The sequence below is a fragment of the Carassius auratus genome, chromosome 17, assembly GCF_003368295.1.
Source record: "Carassius auratus strain Wakin chromosome 17, ASM336829v1, whole genome shotgun sequence".
Taxonomy (NCBI): Eukaryota; Metazoa; Chordata; class Actinopteri; order Cypriniformes; family Cyprinidae; genus Carassius; species Carassius auratus.
In genome coordinates, this window is record NC_039259.1 from 25784672 (window position 1) to 25808382 (window position 23711).

The following is a 23711-nucleotide window of genomic DNA, read 5'->3' on the forward strand; positions in this document are numbered from 1 at the left end:
TCCTGACAGACAGTTATTCAGTGAGACAATAATAAAGTATTACATTCAGGTGCTGCCCTCTAGTGACAAACCTGATCACTCCACCCAAAACATCCAACAATGAGCTTTAATACACACACACACACACACACCCCCCTATATAAAAAGAAGTTCAAGACATCATAATTATGAAAGTATTAATGTCAAGTATTTATTTCAATAATCATATGAGTATGTACATAAAAAGAGGGAAAGAGCTAGAAACAATGCAAGCATATATAAAATAGTAATCTCATTTAGATTTCATTGGTCATGCATTCATCTTGTCTGGCGTGCTGGTCATCGCTCGTCTGTTCATCATGAAGAACAGCCACAGCAGAGGACGCGCTCGTAACGCTCACTGTAACTGAGCACAGAACAAACAGACCAGACGTCAGAAGATGATGCATTGTGCAGGTTTGTTGGTAGAGCATGCAAATCTAGAAACTAAACATCCGAAACATGCATGAGCTTTGTTTTAAAGGAGTACTTTATAATGTGTGGACAATGTGCTCTCCTCAAATCATCCAAGATAAGGATGAGTTTGTATGTAGAAATGTAGCATTGTTTTATCAATGGATGCTCTGCAGTGAATGGGTGCCGTCAGAATGCTGGATGTGTTTCAGGTTTTGTCTTCTCCAGATGTTCACTGATGGACTGGAGTGCTGTGGATTATTGTGATGTTTTTATCAGACTCTCATTCTGACGGCACCCATTCACTGCAGAGCATCCATTGATGAGACACGGATGCAATGCTACATTTCTACAAACCTGATGAAGAAACAAACTCCTCCTGATCTCGAACAGCTTGATGGTGAGCACATCTCTTCTGGGTAAGCTCTATTAAAGGAAGTCAGAAGCTGTGTTTAAATGTTGTTGACTCACTCGGTGACGGTGCACACGGAGCAGCAGCGTTCAGAGCAGATGTTGCACTGCTGGATACACGCTGCACACGCGTGACGCTCGCACTGAGAGCACGCCTTCCTCGAACCAGAGGCCCTCTGACACACACAACACGCTGAAGGAGCCGCTGCACAACCTGACGACACACACACACACACACACACACACACAGAGAGATACTACAGTCAGCAGTCACAGCATACAGCTCAAGAACACAAAACCACAAACATGACTTGTATTGTGAAGAATGGAACTAAACAATAGTCTAGTGGTTTGGATTTAAAGAGGTAATGAAATTCTGTTGTCATTAAAAGACTGGGAAACATTCTGTAATCTGTTTGTTATGATTGTTTTAAATAAAAATATAAAAATATATCCATTATGTAGTTTTCACAAAATAAGAATGATTCAGATACTTCACATTTTTAGGGGTTTAATCAAAATATAAATGCATATATAGACTGTGATTTAGTACTTTGAGTTCTAGATATAAAACTCTAATATTTTTGTAATCTTAAAACGCATATCATTGGAAATATCTGACAGTCCAGGTTCCAAATATGGAGTGATATTGTGACAAAATTATTGATCTTTGATAGTGCTCAAACAAAATCTCACAAGAACCAAAAATTTTTGTGGGATCAACTTCAAATTTGAAACATAACTTGGTTGGACACATGGCTTTGCTTTCATAGAAATTTAAGAGTGCAACATTTTATAAATTATTTACTTGATATAAAATAATAGTATACTACATTATCTTTACAGTAAACAAACATATTACTTTTATACTTTCTTTTAAAAAAGAAATCATTACTTAAACTCCAATAGGATGGGGAAATCGCAATAAATACGTTTTTCAGATATCTCTTTATGGTTCTGCCCCTTTTTAGGATTAAGATTCCCAAAAGCAAATATGCAACAAAAAACATCATTCAGTGAGAAAGTGTGACTCACTTCAACAAAACACTCGGTTTATGGAATCAGCAACACAAAACTAGAAAGAAACTTTCATCATTATTATAAGACAGCACTAATGAGTCTTCTTATAAAACAGAGTTCCGCTCCTTGATTCTGATTGGCTGAGCCGTGCTCAAAGCTGTTGTGAATAACGCTACAAAGTAACATACACCTTTGTTTACTTCTGTGTGTTGCTTGGCAACCACTTTGTAACAAACAAAACTGTTTCTGAGGAGCTACATTGTTTGGTGGAAGAATACTGTTTTTATTAACGTCATTACACTTTATCAGTTTTATTTCGTGAAAGCGAACTACTGTTTCTTAGCTGTTCTAAACCCACTGAAGGCATCACATCTGGCTCTCCTGGATTCACCTGCACCAGGGTCAGCTCTCTGTAAGCGTCCGTCCAGACCGATGCGTGTCTGTCCTTTGAGAAGTGTCTGATGTCCAGGAGCCGGGGACACAGCGGTCAGATCAGACACGGGCGCGTCTGACCCTTTCTCCGCTCCGTCTGACCTCCAGACTCGAGCTAACAGCGCTTGAGTCCCACTGAAGAGAAGGTTCTTGGTCTTTTCTAATGCAGAGGAAAACAAAACAGAAACAAACAGGTAAGACAAGAGAGTAAACAGGGTGGAAAAACCCTAAGAGTTCAGCATTATTACTTAAAAATAACCCTATAGTAATCTGAAGCAATAAAACATTTAATATATAACCTTTTTTTCATGCAACTCAATATTATAAAAGCAACTGTAAGGTTGTGATTACATGCGATGTAACTAAACTTGAGCTTGAAATATTTCACTTTAAATTGTTTTAAATAAAAGAAACATACATAAAAAAAACTTAATATATATATTAGCTGAACATATATAAAAATAAAGTCATATGATGCTTTCTTTAGTAACAGATTAAATAAATAAATAAATATATAGTTGACACGTATTAATCTCAGCAGCGGAACTGAATTAGGAACAGCTTTAATTACATCCTGTGATTAACTCTCAGGCGGTTGTTAATGTGATTAATATGTTTATATCTCACCGTAAGTCTCTTGTCTGTATTTTTGTCCGAAAACTCCGCAGTTATTGATCTCTTTCTGACCAACATGGACTTTATACTGCGAGGAGAAGCTCTCGCTGAACGGATACGAGCGCTTGGGCATCTTAAAAACCGATAGGATATAAAACACGACAACTGAAGAACGAAAAATAAACTGGTTACGCAAACAAACAAACAGCGCGAGCTTTCAGGAAGAAAAACACGCGTTCGCGCTTTAAGGACTCCGCCTCTTCTTCTTCTTCAGCGGCGGACAGACGCGAGGACGCGCTCAGCGCCACCTGCCGATCAGGCGAACCACAGCAACTGCTGCTAAAGACAAGACCATTAAAATACTTGAACTCTTTGAACACTACATCTTTTGTTTTAGCATTTCAGAGCCTGTAGTTTAACTGGTGAAGCATAGCGATGCTAAAGTCATGGGTTTGTTTAATTCTCAGGGAATGCATGGAGAGATACATGCTGAATACACTTCAAAAAAGCGTCTGCCAAAAGTTATTATGAATGCAACTTTTGTCAAATATTTGGCTTAAAATGTGTGCATGTGCATCACACTTACTTTGATATTTTCTAAGGAATGTAATGACTTAAGATTTTTTTTTACATGTAATGCTTGGGTTCAAATCAAAACAAATAAATTAACTTTTATTTACTAATTCTTTGACTTGAACTTTACCTTATTCCTGTAGTGTACTTTTTGTGTATGTGGTGTATATGATATTTGAGGGAGCTATAGAACAAAAAATAAAATAAAATAATAATAAACATTATAAATAAAATAGTGTAAATAATAAATATTTAATAATTATTAAAAATTCTAAAGAAAATATTAATGATAAATACATACATTATTTTAATAATATAAAGAATAAACATAAATACACAAATATATTGTAAATAAAATAATACATTATTTTATAAATAATAATTATTAATAGTATAAATTAAATTGTGGAAAAAATATTTCTTTCAATAATAATAAGCAATAAAAAATAGTAGAATAGTGTAAATAAAATATTTAATGTAAAAATAAATAATCGTAATGATTACATGTAAATAATAATAAATATTGAATTAATAATAATAATAATAATCATTAAATAGCATATAGTAAATAGTGTAAAAATAAATAATAGCATTTTAAAAGTGTATTCACACCCGCTGTCTGATTATTATTTCTCTTATTCCTGTAGTGTTTGTAGTCATGATTGTGACGGCTCTACGGTTCCTCTGAGATCAGATCCTCTTGACTTAGATGAGAGGAACACAGTGTTCTCTGTCCCAATCTATTTCTGACGCAGCTAACCTAATTATCCCCGACCGACATCAGACAAACGCTGGGAGATCAGTGCTAAATCAGTGCGGCACTCTTTTAATGGAGACATTAATGATGATAACAATGAAATAAACACAGTTCCATAAACACAGCTTTATCGGTCAACCAAACATGATCAAATGCCACTTTGAATCCCAAAACATTAACAATAGCGCCACTATTTGTGATCGGTGTAAACATGTCAGTCTGAGAGACTGATAGAGGATGGTTATAATGCCATTCAGAGGGGATCAAGTAAAACACTATTAAGAGAGTCCCGCTGTGCTGGTACTCTTCAGGAGGATTGTGGGTAGGAATCTTCAGGATCCTAGAACATCTGGATCATGCATTCTCTGGATTTTCCCACGCCAACCCACTTAACTGTGGAGAAGAGATGCAAGCGTGAGTTTGAGTGACAGGAGGATGTTATTAAAGCAATGATCCCCAAGGAGCCGTGGTTTACAGTGAATTAATAACAGCTGAGGGGCGTTGACTTAAAACCCTTTAACTGTTATAAATTCACTGAAAACTACAGCTTCACAGAGCTTACTGCTTTTATAAAACGGTTATTCCATACACGTAGTAAGGTTTGACAGAATAAAACAGAGCAAATAAAGTGTAATGATATTAATAAAACAGTATTCTTTCACCAAACAATGTAGTTCCTCAGAAACAGTTGTTGTTGCAACAAAGTGGTTGCCGAGCAACACACAGAAGTAAACAAAGGTGAATGTTACTTTGTAGCGTTAAGGGCTCGGCCAATCAGAATCAAGGAGCGGAACTCTCTGTTTTATAATAAGAGGGTTTATCGGAGTGTAGGACTCACTAGGAACGCCGATGTGATTCTCCACGAAGCGGATGTAGTTCTGCGCTTTAGGAGGAAGATCGCTCCACTTCCTGGCCGCTGATGTGTCCGTCTTCCAGCCAGGAAGCGTCTCGTATTCAACCTCCACCTTCTGCAGAACCTCCATGTTAGCTGAAAGGACAGAGAGATTTATAGAAATATATTTTCTTTTTTTTACTTGAAATAATAAAGTAAACTTTTAATAAATTCAAATAAAACATAAACTTAAACTTATGTTCAGCTAGTTACCAATGATTTTTCATAAGCTAAAAAAAAAGAACAACAATTACGAAAACACAGAAAATTAGTCAACTTTAATAATAATACACTTTAATTTTAAAGCACCCTTAAAAGTCGCATCTCAAAGCGATTTGCAAAAATAAAATAAAATATATGGAATACACACACACTCTCTCGCGCTCTCTCTTTCACACACACACACACACACACACACACACACACACACATACTCAAAAGAATCAGTGAATCATTCTTCAGAACCAATTCAACATTTTAAATTCAAATTCAAACTAATTCAAAATCTGAACAGATTTAGGGATGACACTTTTAGGGATCACTTCACCTGGGAAATATGGGACTCTCTTGCCATTGATCTTATAAGCAACACCCACTTTAATTTCCTCCAGAACATCGAGGATGTCCAGTTTAGTCAAAGCAATGCTGAAGAGACACACAACAACCATCAGAAAAACACTGACACAAAGCTTAGCACTTTATACGCAAAACTAGAATAAAAAAGCAAAATCCCTGTATTTATTACACATGCAGTATAATAAGGTCATGTGACAATAATGTGGCATGCTACTGTTTATTGTGTATTTCTAGTTACATAATATATCATACATTAAAAAATACTATTTAGTGTAGTATTTAATCATATCTTATTATACTCATATACAGAACCGAAGCGCTCACGCTGTGAATCCGTTGATCATATGAGCGTAGTTGAGAATAACCAGATCCAGCCAACCACAGCGTCTCTTTCTGCCTGTGGTCACGCCCACTTCATGACCTCGTGTCTGCAGCAGCTCGCCCACCGCCTGAGGAGAGAGAGAGAGAGAGAGAGAGAGAGACATACACGGATTAACACTTTGGTCAATAAATCAATTAATATAATCTATTAATATCTAGATATACTCATTTTTTAACATCTATAATTATTTTGCTATACTTACAAAATATATTATAATTATAAATATAAAAAATATTTAAATATTTAAAAATAATAATTTGTTATATTCATATTTTAATTTTAATTTATATATTTTCTTATTTATTTATTAATTGAAATATGTTTTATATTTATTACATTTATTTTAAAAACATTAACTGGCAAAGTACAGATCAAATCAACAGTATCTATGTATACAAAAATGTTTGCCGGCGGTGAATCTAAATTGATCTGTTGTTTGTGTGAGTTTAAGCACAGCTGCTCCAAAGGGCAAACGCACTAAACCCAAACGTTCTCTAAATATAACAGCAGCAATCATCAGATCATATTATCATGAACGATTAGTGTATTTGTGCTGGGATTCGTCCGATCAGTAACACACACATTTGTCTCAGATGACGCAGATTGAACACAACACTGGAAAGAGCGCTATTTTAGTATCACTGAGACACTATTATAGTTTTTGCTAATATTTTTATTTAGTTTTTATTTTAATATTTTTCTGTTTTCATTTTAAGTGCAGTTTTAGTAAATTTAGTAAAAAAATATTTCTATTAATTACTTTATTTTGTTATTATTTTAGTAAAAAATATATAGTATTTAGAGTAGCAAAATGTTTTTTTTTTTTATGGTTTTCATTTCAGTTACTTAAGTATATCAAGTTAAACTAAATGGAAATGAATAATTGATAGCTGAAAAACAATAATTTTAGGTTTTTAAAATTAAGGAAAAAAAATTTCAAGTAATAATTAGTTGTTATGGTTTTAGTTTTAATTATTTTACAATATCAAGTTAAACTAAATGATAATGAGAAATGTCTCGGCAACTATCTGAAATAAAATATGTCTAATTAATAATTTCTGTTATATTATTTCAGCTAAATTAAATTTTTATTTTTAATATGATTTTAGTTAGATTTATTTTAGCATATAATGTTAAACTAAATAGAAATTAAAAATGTTGTCTTGTCGACTAGATTTTGTGTTTTTTGTATTTAATTAAATTGTATTTTATTCCTAAAGGTTTTAATCGCTTATACGTCCAGTTTATAAAATAAAAATGATACATTTTGACTTTGCAACTATCTGAAATAAAATGATTTTTTTTCAGCTTAACTTCAAGTAACAAAAGTTTTTTTATGTTTAACTTTTAATTATTTTAGTACATCAAGTTACACTAATTAAAAAGAAAAATGCTGACAACCGGCAAAAATAAAAAACATTTTTTATTTTATTAGATTTTTTTACTGTTTTAGTTTTCACTATTCCTGTACATAGGAATTAAATAGCAACTATTTTTTTTTTACTATTGTCCGTTTGCATTATTGACACTATTTTGATATTTTGAAGCTGCTTTGACACAATCTGTGCTGTTCACAGCGCTGTATAAGTGAAGGAGACTTGACTGGACTATATTAACCCTCATCTCGAGTCTTACATTGAGCTGTTCTGTGGGAAAGGCTCCGATCCCGACTCTCGTGGTGTAGGCCTTTGACACTCCGTACACATCTCCGATGTTCGAGGGAGGGATCCCGAGGCCGGTGCACACCCCCCCCACCGTACAGTTGGAGGACGTCACAAACGGGTACGTACCTACAGAGAACACACACCACCGTTTGATCTCACACAGTTCACTCGCACACACACACACACACACACACACACACACACACACTCACCGAAGTCGATGTCCAGCAGAGCTGCGTTCGCTCCCTCCACCAGGATTCTCTTCGGTGACCCGTGAATCGCTTCATACATGAAATAGACTCCGTCTCTGACCAGCGGTCTGATCCTCTCGGCGTAGTCCTGTGAAGCAGCACGGGTCAGAGACAGAGCCACACACACACACACACACACACACACACACACACACCTCACCTTCAGCTTCTTCAGCTCGCTCTCCACGTCCACCTTCAGAGCCGGATACATGGACTGATACTGCTGCACCAGGTTCTTCACCCTGCAGGAGTGAGTTACAAACACTTCAACACAAATGAATCCCAATCTTCATCTGTCATGCACTTCCTGTTCTGTGCTCAGCACTAAATCTCCATCTGAAGACTAGAGAAACTCAAAAACACCCAGGAGATCCCTACAGCGCTATCTGAATAAACAGATTTAATGTTTGCATTGATTCAGCATGACTACAACAATACATCATCAGAATCAGAATCAGAATCAGACAATAATCATAATTCATTTATATATAAACTTTTCACTGTTCTAAAGTTTGGGCTCAGTAAGACTTGTAATGGTTTTTAAAGAAGTCTCTTCTGCTCATTAAGGCTGCATTTATTTGATCAGAAATACAGAAAAAAAACAGTAATCTTGCAAAAAGTTATTACAAAATAAAATAATGATTTCTATTTTAATATCCTTTAAAGTGTAATGTATTTCTGTGATGCTCCGCTGTATTTTCAGCATCATTCCTCCAGTCTTCAGTGTCACATGATCTTCAGAAATCAGAATAATATGATGATTTATTTATAACAGCTGTACTGACAAATATATTTTTTTGGAAACCAATACTTTTTTCTGGGTTCTTTAATGAATAAAAAGGTAATAAGAGCAGGATTTATTCACAATATAAATATTTTCTAACAATATGAATCTTTACTATCACTTTTTAATTAAATACGAATAAAAGTTTTAATTTCTTACAAAAAAGGAAGAATATTTACTGACCCCAAACTTTTAAACAGTAGTATATATTGCTAAAAAAATATTTCTATTTTAAATAAATGCTCTTCTTTTTATATTTTTATTTATCAAAGAATCCTGAAAAAAAAAACTATCAAATGTTCCAAAAAAACTGATAATAAATCATCATATTATTCTGATTTCTGAAGATCATGTGACACTGAAGACTGGAGGAATGATGCTGAAAATACAGCGGAGCATCACAGAAATACATTACACTTTAATGAATATTAAAAAGAAAATATAATTTTACATCATAATAATATTTCACAATATTGTTTTATCTTCTGTGTTTTTGATCAAATAAATACAGCCATGATAAGCAGACGAAACCCCTGTAAAATTAATAATAATAATAATAATAATAATAATACAAATGATAAAATGCACTAAGAGCTGCTGGGATCATGAATATTAATCAGTTTGTGTGCATTCGCTCGAACTGATTCGCTGAAATTAAAACAGTGTGTTGTGTTTTGCAATAAGTGTTTTATGAAAGTCTAAGAATTAGTGTATGGTTTTGCAGATTTGGAGTGTAATAGAATTTCTTAGTAACACAGCACTGTAAAAAATGTGCATCATTTGGTTTACATCAAGAGCCAGATTAGATATAAATAAGCTCCACACTTGTTTGTGTGTGTGCTGGTGTACAGAATGTTTTTGTTCAGGTGGCTGAAATGTTTGAGAAACGTTCTGCTCAGCAAGAAAGTAAATGAGGAAACACTGTAAGATGTGCACAGCTTTACCTGGTAGAAAACTCACTGAAGTCAGCCATCAGGTCACAGATGCGGAGCCCGGTGCGAGACGCTTTACAGGCGTACGTGGGGCCGATGCCTTTCTTAGTGGTTCCTATGCTGTGACCCAACAGAAACATGAATATAAAACTACCAAAACATTCATGCATAGTGCAACAGAATCAACAAACAAACCAGGTCAAACTAAATGTGACTTCTTTTTTTTGCATTATTCTATACATTGCATATTTATGTTTTATGTATTAAGTTAGCTTTTTTTTAATTAAAATTCATATTGATGCAAAAATTGGTCCAGAGTCTAAATCGATTGCAAAACCCTGATTTGTGTGATTTTCTTATCTCCTGATTGCAAACAAAATATTCTAAGCTATTTTATTTATTTGACTCTTTTTAAATGTTTTATTTTTTTAATGTATTTACATATTATGTTTGAAGTTGAGTATAAGATGCATTTATTTTTATACAATTATTGGTACTATTTATATTATTAGACTGTATTATTATTATTATGTGACGTTATATGCAATATTTGCAACCAAAATTCACAACCAGTGGCCAAACTACAGAACTGTGTTTGTTGTCTTCTAACAATTAATACTAAATAAACAACTATTATCAAACAGAAATCTAAGCTGAATCATTTATGCATCGTTTGTTCTTACGTCTGTCCTTCCTGAGCTTGTCTCTGAACCTCCAGAAGTCCATCCAAAGCCTGATGAAAGTCAAATACTGACACAAACAGATGCAATCATACGATCGTCTATTATAGGTATTTTCCAACTGCACTGTATTCAGTATATTTAATAAAAACACTGTTATTTATGGTTATATTACCGATGTGAGCACGATCTGAGATGATAAGTCTTTTATCCCATCCTTTCAGACCTTAGCATGGAAGAAAACAACTAATTATTCCTGAGCACAAGAATCAAGCCTCATAATCAATGAATCAAGGCTGGATTATTAAACACTGTGTAATGTTTGCATGAATATGTAAGTTATGCCAAAAAACAAAAACAAACAACCTTTTTTCTCATTCTTGTCAATCTCCTCGAATAATCCTGGAAGATGAATGACTACGCCGTTACCTGCAGATGAAGACACGGTCAGGATTCAACTCTACAGTCTGAGGCAGTTCACATACAAATATAAAATGTGATTCAGAATTTTTATATCATGATTCTGACTTTTTTCTTGCAACTGCAAGTTTAACATCTTGCAATTCTGATTCATACTCTGAATCCAAAGTTTATATCTCACAATTCTGACATTTTTCTTTACAATTTAATTTCTTGCAATTCTGACTTTTTTTCTGTACATTTTTTATTTATTTCTTGCAATTCCGATTTTTTTTATTAAAATTTCTTGCAATTCAGATTTTTTACATTTTTTATTAATTTCTTGCAATTCTGATTTTTTTATTTTGAATTTATTTCTTGCAAGTCTGACGTTTTTTCTATAAATGTTTTATTTATTTCTTGCAATTCTGACTTTTTACATTTTTTTTATTTCTTGCAATTCTGACTTTTTTAATTTTTTATTTACTTCTTGCAATTCTGACTTTTTAAATTTTTTATTAATTTCTTGAAATTCAGATTTTTAATTTATTTTTTTTATTAATTTCTTGAAATTCTGACTTTTTTTATTTTGAATTTATTTCTTGCAAGTCTGACTTTTTCTATAAATTTTGAATTAATTTCTTCCAAATCTGACTTTGTTAAAATTATTATTACTTCTTGAAATTCCGGGGTTCCAGACCGCAACCAAATGGCTGCATATTGTGGCACTGTGACTACATTTCTGTGAGCGGTTGCACTGGTGTGACCACCGTGTTGCCCAACACATAAGAATTTAAAGCGGCAGACGATATTATATAATGCTAATATCGTTATCTTTATTGGTGTGAACAAGACTTTAGTCTGGAGACTGAAGTCTAGTTTATATCTCGCAACAGCTTATTGTAAACCCATAATTACATGTTCACTTTTAGTGTTTTTCTCACAATTCTAACCTGTTTTCTTATAATTGCAAGTTTATATACTTTTTTTAGTCAAAATTGTGGGTTTCTATCGTGGAATTATGAGATTATTCAATATTTTTAATAGTTACTGTAATGCACTGTACTATGAGACTCTCCTCCTCACCGATGAATGATGTGCATTTGGTGCTGATGATTCCACTGGGGAGAAGATGGAAATCATACTCTTTCTCATCCACCACCACCGTGTGCCCAGCGTTATTTCCTCCCTGTGACAGAAACAACCACATGAACCTCATGCAATGCAGTGTGAAGCTGCAGGACGGTTAGCAGTCAAAGGTTCACGCTCCAGATTTACTCTCATACTTTCTCCAGAAGGGAGACCTGGAAATGTGTCTCTGTAAGCATCCAGACGCTCGGCTTGCCCTTTACTCAGACACACTGTGTCCAGCGGAGAAGTCCAGCCTCCAGGCGATCCACCAACCAGCGAGGCTTGTTCTCAGCAGGGTTATGTGATGGGCTTGTATCGCCAGCGCCGTGGCCTTCTCACATGTCCAGTAACGCTGGGAATGTGACCCGAGTTCAGCGAAGGGCAAAGAGGAATTCTGGGACGGATATTCTCTCAGATTCAGACTCGCACAGCAACACGGCTGAACAAGCGGGGATTGTTACCAATACTTTATACTATATGCAAATAATAATGATTTTAAAAATAATGCATGTGTGTCTAATAATGATGACAGAGACGTAAACGTTCAACTGATACTCCATCCCATAAATTTATATTAGATATCTTGGATACATTTTTAAATTAGACATTTGCTCCAACATTTGGGAATATGGGTAACATTGAATATTTAGAGAAATAAGAACAGAGCACTATCATGTTTTATTGCACAGCAAACTATTCATATTAAAATTAGTTGAATATATATGTTATAATAGATCAAAACATTTAAGTAGATTTTGAACCGCAGAAAATAAAGTAAAAATTTTTTTTTATACATTTGTAAATATCAATTTTTTGTCTTTTCTAGATGCTCCAAATCTGTTATTTCATAAATGAAACAAATTGTTCATAATAGTAGTTTGCTGTCCAATAAACACAGTGTTTATCAGTTCTTCATTTTTTTTTTATTTCTGGAGTTGAGTTAAGTTGCATTTACATAAACAAGAGATATGACAATATATATATATATATATATATATATATATATATATATATATATATATCCCATATTAATAATAATAATGCGATGTAATAACCAGTTATTAAAATAAATGTAAAATATTTATAGTAGTATTTGCATTATATAAGACTACAGTCACATTCCTAGTATATTTCATACAGTAAGTTAACTGTAAAGTTGACTGTTGTTTATTATTATTGATATATGAAGGTGACGTTATATTTTGATCTTTTGACCGTTTTATTACCTGACACCTGCACACGACGTCAGACTCCGTCGCCAATAAATCAACAACTTTTCCTTTGCCTTCGTCTCCCCATTGCGCTCCGAGAACAACTGTCACTTTGTTCCCCGAGTCGTTTCTCGCCCGTTTCCCCGCGGCGGACCTGTGGTCGTTCGGTGACCGGCCCAAAGACATGTTGAACAGTCCGCAGAGGAATTAATCTGACAGCCGTTAACGACGAGCGCCTGACAGAAATGTGTCGTTCGCGAACGAGTCGGCTCTCTGAGTCGGTTCCTTCAAGTGAACAATATGAGTCGGCTGCCATTTGAGAGCCGATTGGGAGCAGAAAGAGTCGGTTTAAATGATCCGGATCACTAAAGCGATTCGGCGAAACTTTTTAGAATAGAATAAAGATAAATAATAATTCTTATGCTTTAACAAAGTATTGCTCAGAAGTTACTTAACAATAATTTCAATCGTTTTAAAGTTGCTTCGGTAAAAATTATCTAAAGACCGCGAATAGTCACGGGACACGTGTTACTTTTCTCACTGCTTGATAGAATAGACCAATCGCAGTCGATGAGCTTTACAGGATGAGACTTTTAAAAACAAGTTTCATTGACGAGGTAGATTTGCGTTTTTACGTCACTAAACAATTAATGATGTTCGTTGATTTAAAAGATTACACTTGTAAGTGTACAAATGTTCCTACTACGACAAAAGAACGCTTTGATATTTGAATGCTACTTAAAGAGGATTGAGGTTTGTGAGCCGCCGAGCGCCCCCTTTCGGCGGAGTCCAGAGACACGCGCATGCGCAGTCTAGCACGAGCTATTGACAATAAAAACAGGTCACGAGGCTACTACAATGCACTATTGATCATTTTTAGATAACTTTGTTGCAAGGGCGTGCAAGTCATAAAACATCAGCTGATACAATCAATACAGATTTTATTCAAGTAAACATTTCAGTTCATGTACCTTGGAATGGAAGCGATGGAGACACATTACGCTTTTTACTAGCACAAAAAGTGTTTAATTTTCTTTTTTATAATGTAGAGATTTTCTTGATGCAAAAACCTCCAAATCTCCCAAATCACCCTGGCACTGTTATCAATTCAAAAATATTAATGTACTGCATAAATGGCAAACATCTTCATAATATATAAAGTTTACATTCAGAGCAATATTAATAGTTAACAGCAAGTTATCTTAAAGGTTTGAGAAACACAGCAAAAATCCATAATTAGCCATTTCCCCCTCTCTTAAACACTCAAGTGTAAACAAAGTCTTGGATTCTCATAAATGTTTCTTAAGTGTGCACATATTTAAAACAGTTTGGTCAAATCTAAAGATTTAGCATTTAAAAATAAATTTCTTTAAGCCAAACTCAAATACACAGTGTACAATGTGTATTTCTTCAAAGCAGGCTATCAGTGGCTCTTCTGCAGATGAAACAGAGGCTCTGATCTCATCCGGTCGAGAGAGATCCAGTGAAACAACAGACTGCGCTTCCTCTCGTCTTCCTTGTCCTAGAGCTGCCTGCAACACGAAAGAGAAGATCAGCACTAAAGGAATAGTTTCAGTGAATGGGTGCCGTCAGAATGAGAGTCCAAAGAGCTGATAAAAACATCGCAATAATCCACAGCTGGATGTGTTTCAGGTTTTGTCTTCTCCAGATGTTCACTGATGGACTGGAGTGCTGTGGATTATTGGGATGTTTTTATCAGACTCTCATTCTGACGGCACCCATTCACTGCAGAGCATCCATTGATGAGACACTGATGCAATGCTACATTTCTACAAACCTGATGAAGAAACAAAGAGGAGATCACATTTTAGCAGTTTCATTTTAAGACAAAATATTCCTTTAATTTATGAAGTAGCTTTAGAAATCGTATCTTGAGGTTTTGCTGAAGTGTACAGAAACACCGAAGCTCAAACACAATGGTTTTAACAAATCATCTTAGAAATTATACTTTAAAACTTCCAAAACAACATGCATGCATTTTATTTGTAAATATCATGGATTTATTTAACTTTCATTCTTCACAGACAGAGAGATCAAAGCCCTGGTTTAGTCATGATGACAACCCTAAAACATGTCGGGTCAAAGGTCACACTTCCACTGATCAAGTGACCAGAAGCTTCACATACCTCTCCTGTCAATCATTTACTGTTAGTCAGTAAACAATTATTTAGCAATTTATACTGGTACATTTATCTATTCACATGAATATGTATAATAATCAGAAAAATCATCATATTTTCATGATTTCTGAAGATCATGTGACACTAAAGACTGGAGGAATGATGCTGAAAATACAGCGGAGCATCACAGAAATACATTACACTTTAACACAGATTCACACAGAAAACAGCGGTTTTAGATTGTAATATTTCTTTATTTTTGCTGTATTTTTTATGAAATGCACGCAGCACCGGTGAGCAGGAGAGACTTCTTTCAGAAACATAAAAACATGTTAATTAAGAGGATAATGATTCATCATAATTAAGTTTCTGATAAAAAAAATACAGACAAGCAGATTTATTAGAAATGGAATCAGTTATTAGACATAAATCTCATTTATACAAGTCAAATCATGTAAAGAAATGATTCAAGAATCTCTCTTATATGCATAATAATAAAATAATAATAATAATGACAACAACATGTATCGATGTATAATACATAAATTAAATCTTTATATATTTCCAAGTGTTACTACGTGACAGTTTAGAGGATTTGGTTGGATGGGGTTTATATAAAAAATAATTCAAATAAATTTTGTATTGGTTGAAAAATATTACATGAATGTGAAGAGAATTTAGGTAAGAAAACTTTATTTTTTTTTAATATTATATATATATATATAGAGAATTTAGGTAAGAAAACTTTATTTTTTTTTAATATTATATATATATATATATATATATATATATATATATATCTGTGTGTGTGTGTATATACTTCCGATGCTGAAAAAACAAAATCACCTTTATTTGATATTTAAATAGATTACTGTCATTACTGCCTTCTTTGTTTCTTGGGAAGAAATGCTTTTTGTTTTCAGGTTTTAGGGGGTGGGGCCTACAGCAGGAGTGGGCAGGGCTTGTGACGTCACTCCGTCTACATCATCACATGAGGAATGAAGCGGCTCGTCTGTATTCTTCAGAGTCACTATCATCACTTCTCCGACAGACCTGACACTTGCTGCTTGAGGACGAGAAGAGACTGGTTTGTTCAGGAAGCGTGTGCTGGACGGAGACGAAGCATGAAGCAAAGCCAGTGTTCTTCTGATTTACAAGATGTGGACAACTTCTGCTTGTGTTTGGGTAGCTGACGTCAGTTTGTGATAGGTAATGTTTTCTAGCATTATTATACATGCTGTTACAATACTTTACATAGCATCTACATGGAATAGAAATACTTCCAGAAATGTGTCACACTGCAGGACCTTCTGACATAGTGATAGTAGATGGGTAGATTTTTATTTTTCTGATAACAAAAACAACAAATACATCAGTGTTCTTTAATTTAAATAATAATAGTAAATAATGTATATATTATATGGCATATATTATTATTTTTATTTCGTATTTTTATTTTGTCATATAAAAGTAATTGTTATATTTATAAACAATAATAATTACATGTAACACATTATAATATTAATAATAATAAACCTTTTCTCATTATTAAACAAAATATTAAACAATGATAAGAAATAAAAAAACAAAAAAAAAAGTATTCATTATAAAATAAGAATAATTTATTGTACAGTTTATTGCAATTTACAAGTCACTGTACTGAAAAAAATAATATTTACGGCTTAATTTTTCTGAATTTCTTAATTTTCAAACTATCGTAAGTTTATTTTGAAGCATTAAGTCATATTGTGATTAATCCTGCAGCTCTATATAAAGCTGAATAAAATGGAGAAGAACCTAAAAGTAACCATTTATAGGATATAAACAACTTTTCCTTAAACAATCTGGAAAAACTGATGTTGAAAAATCAAATAAATAATGTCAACTACCCACAAGCTTCAGCTTGTATTTACAGTTCACACTGACATGTGACAGACAGCTGTGAACGACCAATCAGAAGCAGGCATGAGGGCATGCGGCAAAGCTGATTGGTGGAGCAGCAGGGCATGAGGAATCAGGTTTAAAGGAGTCAGAAACAGTTTCATTAATATCTCTTTCTGGACTGATATGAAAGTTAGAGTCTGTTTTTATCGGATTATAAACGGAGCTTCAGTGCTTTTCACGTGAGAAAGCAGAGAAATAAAGACGAACGCTTCAGACTTCTGCACTGGAGCCGCTTCAGAGGCTGATATTCTTACCGGACGCTCCTGAATCTCCATGCATTACACTTTCTGATTCGCACCTGGGACGAGTCTTTCTCAGATGGAAACCCTTGCGAATGTCTGCCAGGAGATGATCGATGATGCAGCCGTCGTCCTGCGGAGGCACGCCTCGACGAACTGAAAACAGACTTCAGTTAGAGAGGAGAAGACACAACTGGAAGATATACTGAAGTCAATAGAGTTACATTACTCCCATTAACAGTTCATTAAAAAAAAAAACCCGCACCAACTTAACTATTAGTTAATATTAAAATATTGTAATACAATATAAAAAAATTAATATTTAAGTATAAAGTATAATATATATATTATACACACACACACACACAAAATATACCAAAAACTGTTTAAATTAATATAAAAATTTCAGTATCAAGTTCGTTTTTAAAAATAAAATGTTATTAAACACTTTAATATTACACTTAAAAATATAGTAATTTTAATTCAATACAATATTGTAATAAAACACTCCAATATCAAGCTTTAAAAAATATTAAAATTAGATTTTAATATTACTTAGAAACCATTCATTTTAAATTAAAACAACTTTAATATGCACTATTAACTAATATAAAAATATTTTACCATTAGTTAAAGTTTTCAGTATTAAAAACAACTTTATATGAACATTAATTAATTTTTTAATAATAATAGTGTAATAAATAAAATCGTTTAAATGAATTGAAAATAAATATTAACAATTATTTTGATTAATTAAAAACACTGTAATATTACACTTAATGAATATGAAAACGCTTTAATATATATATATATATATATATATATATATATATATATATATATATATATATATATATATATATATATACACATATATATATATATATATATATAAAATTAGTTTCATATTAAAAACAACTAACATTAATATTAAATTAAAGAATAAAAGTTTTTAAATTCCCTTTAATATTAATTATTGAATAATATAAAAATATAATAAAATACTGAGCCTCTTCTAAATGAAAACCTCTCTATTAATGATGTGAAATGAAGACTGGAAGTGAATCTGTAAGCTCTGTATTCTCCAGCATCACAGCAGAACAACCCATGTTTCATCTGAACTGAACGAGATGAGAACGACACAAAACAAACCCAATAAACAGACAGCAGTAGTGTGTTCAGACTCACTTCTCTTCCCATCTTCTCCCTTCCGTCTCTTGGACTCTTCCTCCTCCAGCTGCTGCTTTCTTTTCTCCGCTTTAGCCGCTTGTTCTTTACGGATCTTGTTTTCCTACAGAAGGAACATCATTTCCTGACCTCTGTGATGTGAACAAACCACACATTTATTTTGGTCTTATTTTATTATGAATGAAATATATATATATATATATTTTTAAATTCATTTTATTTTTTTATTTTTGTATATAAAACAATTTATTTTTTTTGTGTATATATATATATATATATATATATATATATATATATATATATATATATATATATATATATATATATATATATATATATATATATATATATAATATAAAAATAATAATAATATATATTTTTTCATTTAAAGTATTAATCATTTTATTTTAGTTAACATTTATTTTAATTAATGTAATGTTTTCAGTTTTTCAGTTGGCGAGAGCCGTGTATGTTGTAATAAACGAATTAATGGTAATAATACTAATAACACTATTTATTTTAAGGTTTTAATTCAAATGCTTTAATATTATGTTTTTCAAAATGTTACATCAAAAGTTACTTTAATGTTAATTATAGTTATTTTAATATAATTTAATATTTTAATACCACTTCTAAAACTAGGCATTTGAATTAAAATCGCTTTAATAATAATTATAATTTATTTTAATATTAATAAAAAATGTATAAAATTTTAAGAATAGCTAATAATTAAGATAGTATAATTTTAACATTAAAATAACATTAGTTTTTAAATAATTAAAAACAACGTAACTATTACTTGAAATAGTATAATTTTTTCTGAATTCACATTTATTAATATTAAAATATCTTAATCGATAAAATATTGTTTTTAATTTTTACAAACCAATTTTAATATTAAATGATTTTAATATCAAAGGAAAGAGTTTAAATAATATTATTCTATTATCATAATATGCTGGTCTTTAATGTGTCTCAGTTCAGGGTAAGGGTCTATATTGAGGCCAGGGAAACAGGTTTATTTGGACCTTCAGGGCTCTGAGGAAGAGCTGGCGGAAGATCTTGATGGTGTTGAAGAGCTCGTCGAGCGAGAGCTGAGACACGTCTTCACACAGATACTGAGCCAGATCTCCCTTCCTGCTGTCCATGCTGGAGAAACGCTGGTCCAGAGCTTCACACGCCGTCAGGTTCTTCTGCACAAACACCACAGGAACATCAGGAACATCTCAAAGCTGGAAAGAGAAGCTGTTCTGAGGGAAACTGAACCTCGATGATCTCTGAGAACTGATGCTTGACGTCCCCGAGCGATGAGGAGACCTTCTTCTCCACGTCTCTCAGTCTCTTCAGGAGGAGACCGGTTTCTGTCTGAATCGAGTCCAGATTTACACTGAAACAGCATTTGAGAGGTGATCGAGAAATCACTGAAGCTCGTGACACACTCTCTCTCTCTCATACACACACTCACACGCTCGCTCTCTCTCACACACACAATCAAATATGTACACTCTCTCATGCCGTCTCTCTCACACACACACACACACGCTCGCTCTCACATACACAATCAAACATGTACACTCTCTCTCATGCCGTCTCTCTCACACACACATACAATTTCACACATGCACTCACACACACTCTCTCTCTCACACACACTCACACGCACGCACTCACATACACACGCTCTCCCTCACACACACATACAATCTCACACATGCACTCACACACACACACATACTCTCTCTCTCACTCTTACACAAACACTCTCTCACACACACACACACACACACTCTCTCTCTCTCTCTCACACACACACACACACTGTCTCTCACTCACACACACACACACACACACACACTCTCTCCCTCTCTCACACACACACACACACACACACACACACACACACACACACACACACACACACACACAGTGTTTCCATGTTTTGTGGGGACATTCCATAGACGTAATGGTTTTTATACTGTACAAACTGTATATTCTATTCCATTTCCCTAACCATCACAGATTCAGCTACCTTAGTTTTCCAAGAAACAATTTTGTTGGGTTTACCCACGTGCGCATGTGAGAGAGTGCGCGTGTGAGTAAACCCAACAAAATTGTTTCTTGGAAAACTAAGGTAGCTGAAGTTTTTCTGTGTCTCTCTCTCTCTCTCTCTCTCTCACACACACACACACACACATTCTCTCTCTCGTCTCTCTCTCTCACACACACACACACACACACTCTCTCTCTCTCTCTCTCTCACTCTCTCAAACACACACACACACTCTCTCTCTCTCTCTCTCTCACTCTCTCAAACACACACACACACTCTCTCTCTCGTCTCTCTATCAGATCCACTGTTTTACCCGGCTGCTCTCTCTCACACACACACACACACACTCTCTCTCTCTCTCTCACACACACACACACACACTCTCTCTCTCTCCCTCTCTCTCTCTCACACACACACACACACACACACACATTCTCTCTCTCGTCTCTCTCTCTCACACACACACACACACACTCTCTCTCTCTCTCTCTCTCACTCTCTCAAACACACACACACACTCTCTCTCTCTCTCTCTCTCACTCTCTCAAACACACACACACTTCAATTTCAATTTAGGTGAGCTTTATTGGCATGACAAAAACTGTACATTTGTATTGCCAAAGCAGTGGCAGCTGGGCTGCTTACAAATAGTGCACATATGTATTTACAGAAAGAAAAAGAATAATAGTAATAATAAAATATATAAAAAGTATTAACCATGTAGTGCAAAGTGAATTAGTGTATGTGAATGTATAAGTTAGAAATAAAATAAAATAGAATATGGTATTAGATTTACAGAGGCAAAATATACATCTAAGTAATACAACACAGTAATATGGCGTAACATAATCTACATGTGCTGGAAACATCAGGTCAGGGCAGGTTGAGTGTTTTCTCTAACATCATGACAGGCAGACACATACTGAGCAGCAAACACACAGCAGTTCTTGTGTTCTCCTAACAGATACGGCAGTTTCTCCTGGTTCGGAAGAGTTTTAAATGTCTGATGGATCTGCTGTATTTGATCATAGAACCCTGTCCGTATGTCCGTGTATTTGGGGCATTCTGTTAAGAAGTGCAGTTCTGTTTCCATCTGATTCAGATCACAGTGTGAACACAGTCTCTGCTCCGCTGGCAGCCATGTTTTTCTGTGTCTGCCCGTCTCTATCTTCAGCTTGTGTCCGCTGAGTCTGTATCTGGTCAGTGTGCTTCTCAGTTTCTGATCTGACACTGTGTACAGATACTCTGCCATACTGTACTCTCTCTTTAGAGCCAAATAGCATCGCATTTTACTCTGTTGTTCTGTTTGGGTTTGCCAGTGAGTGATGTAATTGTGTTTGATTTGTGCAGTAATCTGATTGATTCTGATGTGATTCAGAGCATCAGTAGATGTTAGTGAAGCATCAGTACTGAAGCTCTGGATCAGCTGAGGGAGGGGACTGCTTTCTTTGCTCATCTCTTGGTATTGAAGGGCTTTATAATGATATGATTGGGGGTCACTGAGTTTCAGATGTTTCCAGAATTTAATTGCCCTTTTTTGTATCTTTACGATTAGAGGATATTTGCCTAATTCTGCCCTGCATGCGTTATTTGTTGTGTGCCGGTGCACGTGTAATATATTTTTACACAGTTCTGCATGCAGGGTCTCAATTGGATGTTTTTCCCATTTGGTGAAATCTTGATTTGGATTGGTCAGTGGACCCCACACCTCACTGCCATAGAGTGCAATGGGCTCAACTACTGATTCTAATATTTTCAGCCAAATTCTAATAGGGATTTCTATAGGACATTGCCGTTTTATGGCATAGAAGGCCCTGCGTGCTTTATCTCTCAGTTCATTCACAGCATGATTAAAGTTTCCTGTGGATGTGATTTTTCAGACCCAGGTAGTTGTAGTGTGATGTGTGTGTTATCGGGTTAGTGCCTAGTGTAAATGTGTGTTGTGTTCCCTGGGATCTGGATCTTTTCTGGAAGATCATGATTTTGGTTTTCTTCAGGTTGACTGTCAGGGCCCAGGTCTGGCAGTATTGTTCTAGCAGGTCCAGGTTCTGCTGTAGACCTTGTTGAGTGGGAGACAGCAGAACCAGATCGTCTGCATACAGCAGGCATTTGATCTGTGAGTTGTGTAGTGTGAGGCCAGGGGCTGCGGATCGCTCCAGACTGCTTGACAGTTCATTGATGTAAATGTTAAATAATGTTGGGCTTAAGCAGCAGCCCTGTCTCACACCACGCTCTTGGGAAAGATACCTCGTACGTTGGGTGCCGATTTTTACGCCACATTTACTTTCAGTGTACATTGATTTGATAAGGTCATAGGTTTTACCTCCTATGCCGCTTTCAATAAGTTTGTAAAACAGTCCTTGGTGCCAAATTGAGTCAAAAGCTTTTTTAAAGTCAATAAAGCATGCATATATTTTACCTTTTTCTTGGTTGACATGTTTTTCAATTAGAGTATGTAATGTATAGATGTGGTCAGATGTGCGGTAATTTGGTAAAAATCCAATTTGACTTCTACTCAGTACCTTGTGTGTGGTGATGAAGTCTAATAGTCGAGCGTTTATTATGCTACAGAATAACTTTCCCAGGTTGCTGCTCACACAGATGCCTCTGTAGTTGTTAGGATCAAATTTATCTCCGTTTTTAAAGATTGGTGTGATCAAGCCTTGATTCCAGATGTCAGGGAAGTGACCTACACTTAGAATCACATTGAATAGTTTTAGAATGGCCAATTGAAATTGACTGCTTGTGTGTTTTATCATTTCATTTAATATCCCATCAGGTCCAGATGCTTTTCTGGGTTGGAGGTTTTTGATTTTTTCTTTAAGTTCTTTATCAGTTATTGGGAAATCTAATGGGTTTTGGTTATCTTTGATTGCTAATTCTAGTTTTTCCAATTGGTTGATTGTTTGGTTTTGTTTACAGTTTTTGTCTGTTTGTACTTTATTAAACAGTGTTTGGAAATGACTTTCCCATATTTCTCCATTTTGGATTGCCAATTCTTCATGAT

At 34.4% G+C, this 23711-nt stretch overlaps 3 protein-coding genes across 4 annotated transcripts; all 3 read right to left on the minus strand.

Annotated features, from left to right (window-relative positions):
- Positions 1–165: 165 nt before the first annotated feature.
- Positions 166–3181, minus strand: siva1 (SIVA1, apoptosis-inducing factor). Its single transcript, XM_026286751.1, has 4 exons — positions 2923–3181; positions 2255–2455; positions 904–1057; positions 166–385 (listed from the first exon to the last, which is right to left on the minus strand). The coding sequence occupies exons 1-4, from the start codon at positions 3041–3043 to the stop codon at positions 337–339; spliced, it is 525 nt and encodes a 174-aa protein (XP_026142536.1). The 5' UTR covers positions 3044–3181; the 3' UTR covers positions 166–336.
- A 1170-nt stretch (positions 3182–4351) lies between these two features.
- On the minus strand, positions 4352–13370 carry LOC113117802 (adenylosuccinate synthetase isozyme 1-like). Of its 2 annotated transcripts, none has more exons than XM_026286726.1 (13): positions 13158–13370; positions 11887–11989; positions 10768–10830; positions 10577–10627; positions 10405–10471; positions 9734–9841; positions 8166–8247; positions 7967–8093; positions 7726–7880; positions 6033–6136; positions 5680–5777; positions 5079–5228; positions 4352–4633 (listed from the first exon to the last, which is right to left on the minus strand). In XM_026286726.1, the coding sequence occupies exons 1-13, from the start codon at positions 13326–13328 to the stop codon at positions 4581–4583; spliced, it is 1332 nt and encodes a 443-aa protein (XP_026142511.1). In that variant the 5' UTR covers positions 13329–13370; the 3' UTR covers positions 4352–4580. The 2 variants fall into 2 exon arrangements, with proteins under 2 accessions (XP_026142511.1, XP_026142510.1); XM_026286725.1 differs by having other exon boundaries at positions 6033–6157.
- Positions 13371–16842: 3472 nt separating this feature from the next.
- Positions 16843–21956, minus strand: LOC113116910 (inverted formin-2-like). The gene is made up of 7 exons (XM_026285209.1): positions 21863–21956; positions 21606–21769; positions 21018–21028; positions 19921–20041; positions 19683–19847; positions 18655–18757; positions 16843–17622 (listed from the first exon to the last, which is right to left on the minus strand). Exons 1-7 carry the CDS (start codon positions 21954–21956, stop codon positions 17462–17464), a joined length of 819 nt encoding a protein of 272 aa, XP_026140994.1. The 3' UTR covers positions 16843–17461.
- Between the last annotated feature and the right edge of the window lie 1755 nt (positions 21957–23711).

Bases quoted from the DNA above. Each gene is read 5' to 3' on its own strand.
- siva1 (XM_026286751.1), bottom strand. From the start codon at position 3,043: ATGCCCAAGCGCTCGTATCCGTTCAGCGAGAGCTTCTCCTCGCAGTAT. The intron at 2,456-2,922 runs GTGAGATATAAA...CCTCTGCATTAG, and splicing joins ATACAGACAAGAGACTTACG to AAAAGACCAAGAACCTTCTC. The intron at 386-903 runs GTGAGTCAACAA...TTCTGTGCTCAG, and splicing joins TCCGTGTGCACCGTCACCGA to TTACAGTGAGCGTTACGAGC.
- LOC113117802 (XM_026286725.1), bottom strand. From the start codon at position 13,328: ATGTCTTTGGGCCGGTCACCGAACGACCACAGGTCCGCCGCGGGGAAA. The intron at 11,990-13,157 runs GTAATAAAACGG...TTTCTGTCACAG, and splicing joins ACGTCGTGTGCAGGTGTCAG to GGAGGAAATAACGCTGGGCA. The intron at 9,842-10,404 runs GTAAGAACAAAC...GTTGGGTCACAG, and splicing joins CAAGCTCAGGAAGGACAGAC to CATAGGAACCACTAAGAAAG.
- LOC113116910 (XM_026285209.1), bottom strand. From the start codon at position 21,956: ATGGCAGAGTATCTGTACACAGTGTCAGATCAGAAACTGAGAAGCACA. The intron at 19,848-19,920 runs GTTCAGTTTCCC...GTGTTTGTGCAG, and splicing joins AGTTCTCAGAGATCATCGAG to AAGAACCTGACGGCGTGTGA. The intron at 18,758-19,682 runs GTCCAAATAAAC...TTCCTTCTGTAG, and splicing joins TCTTCCTCAGAGCCCTGAAG to GAAAACAAGATCCGTAAAGA.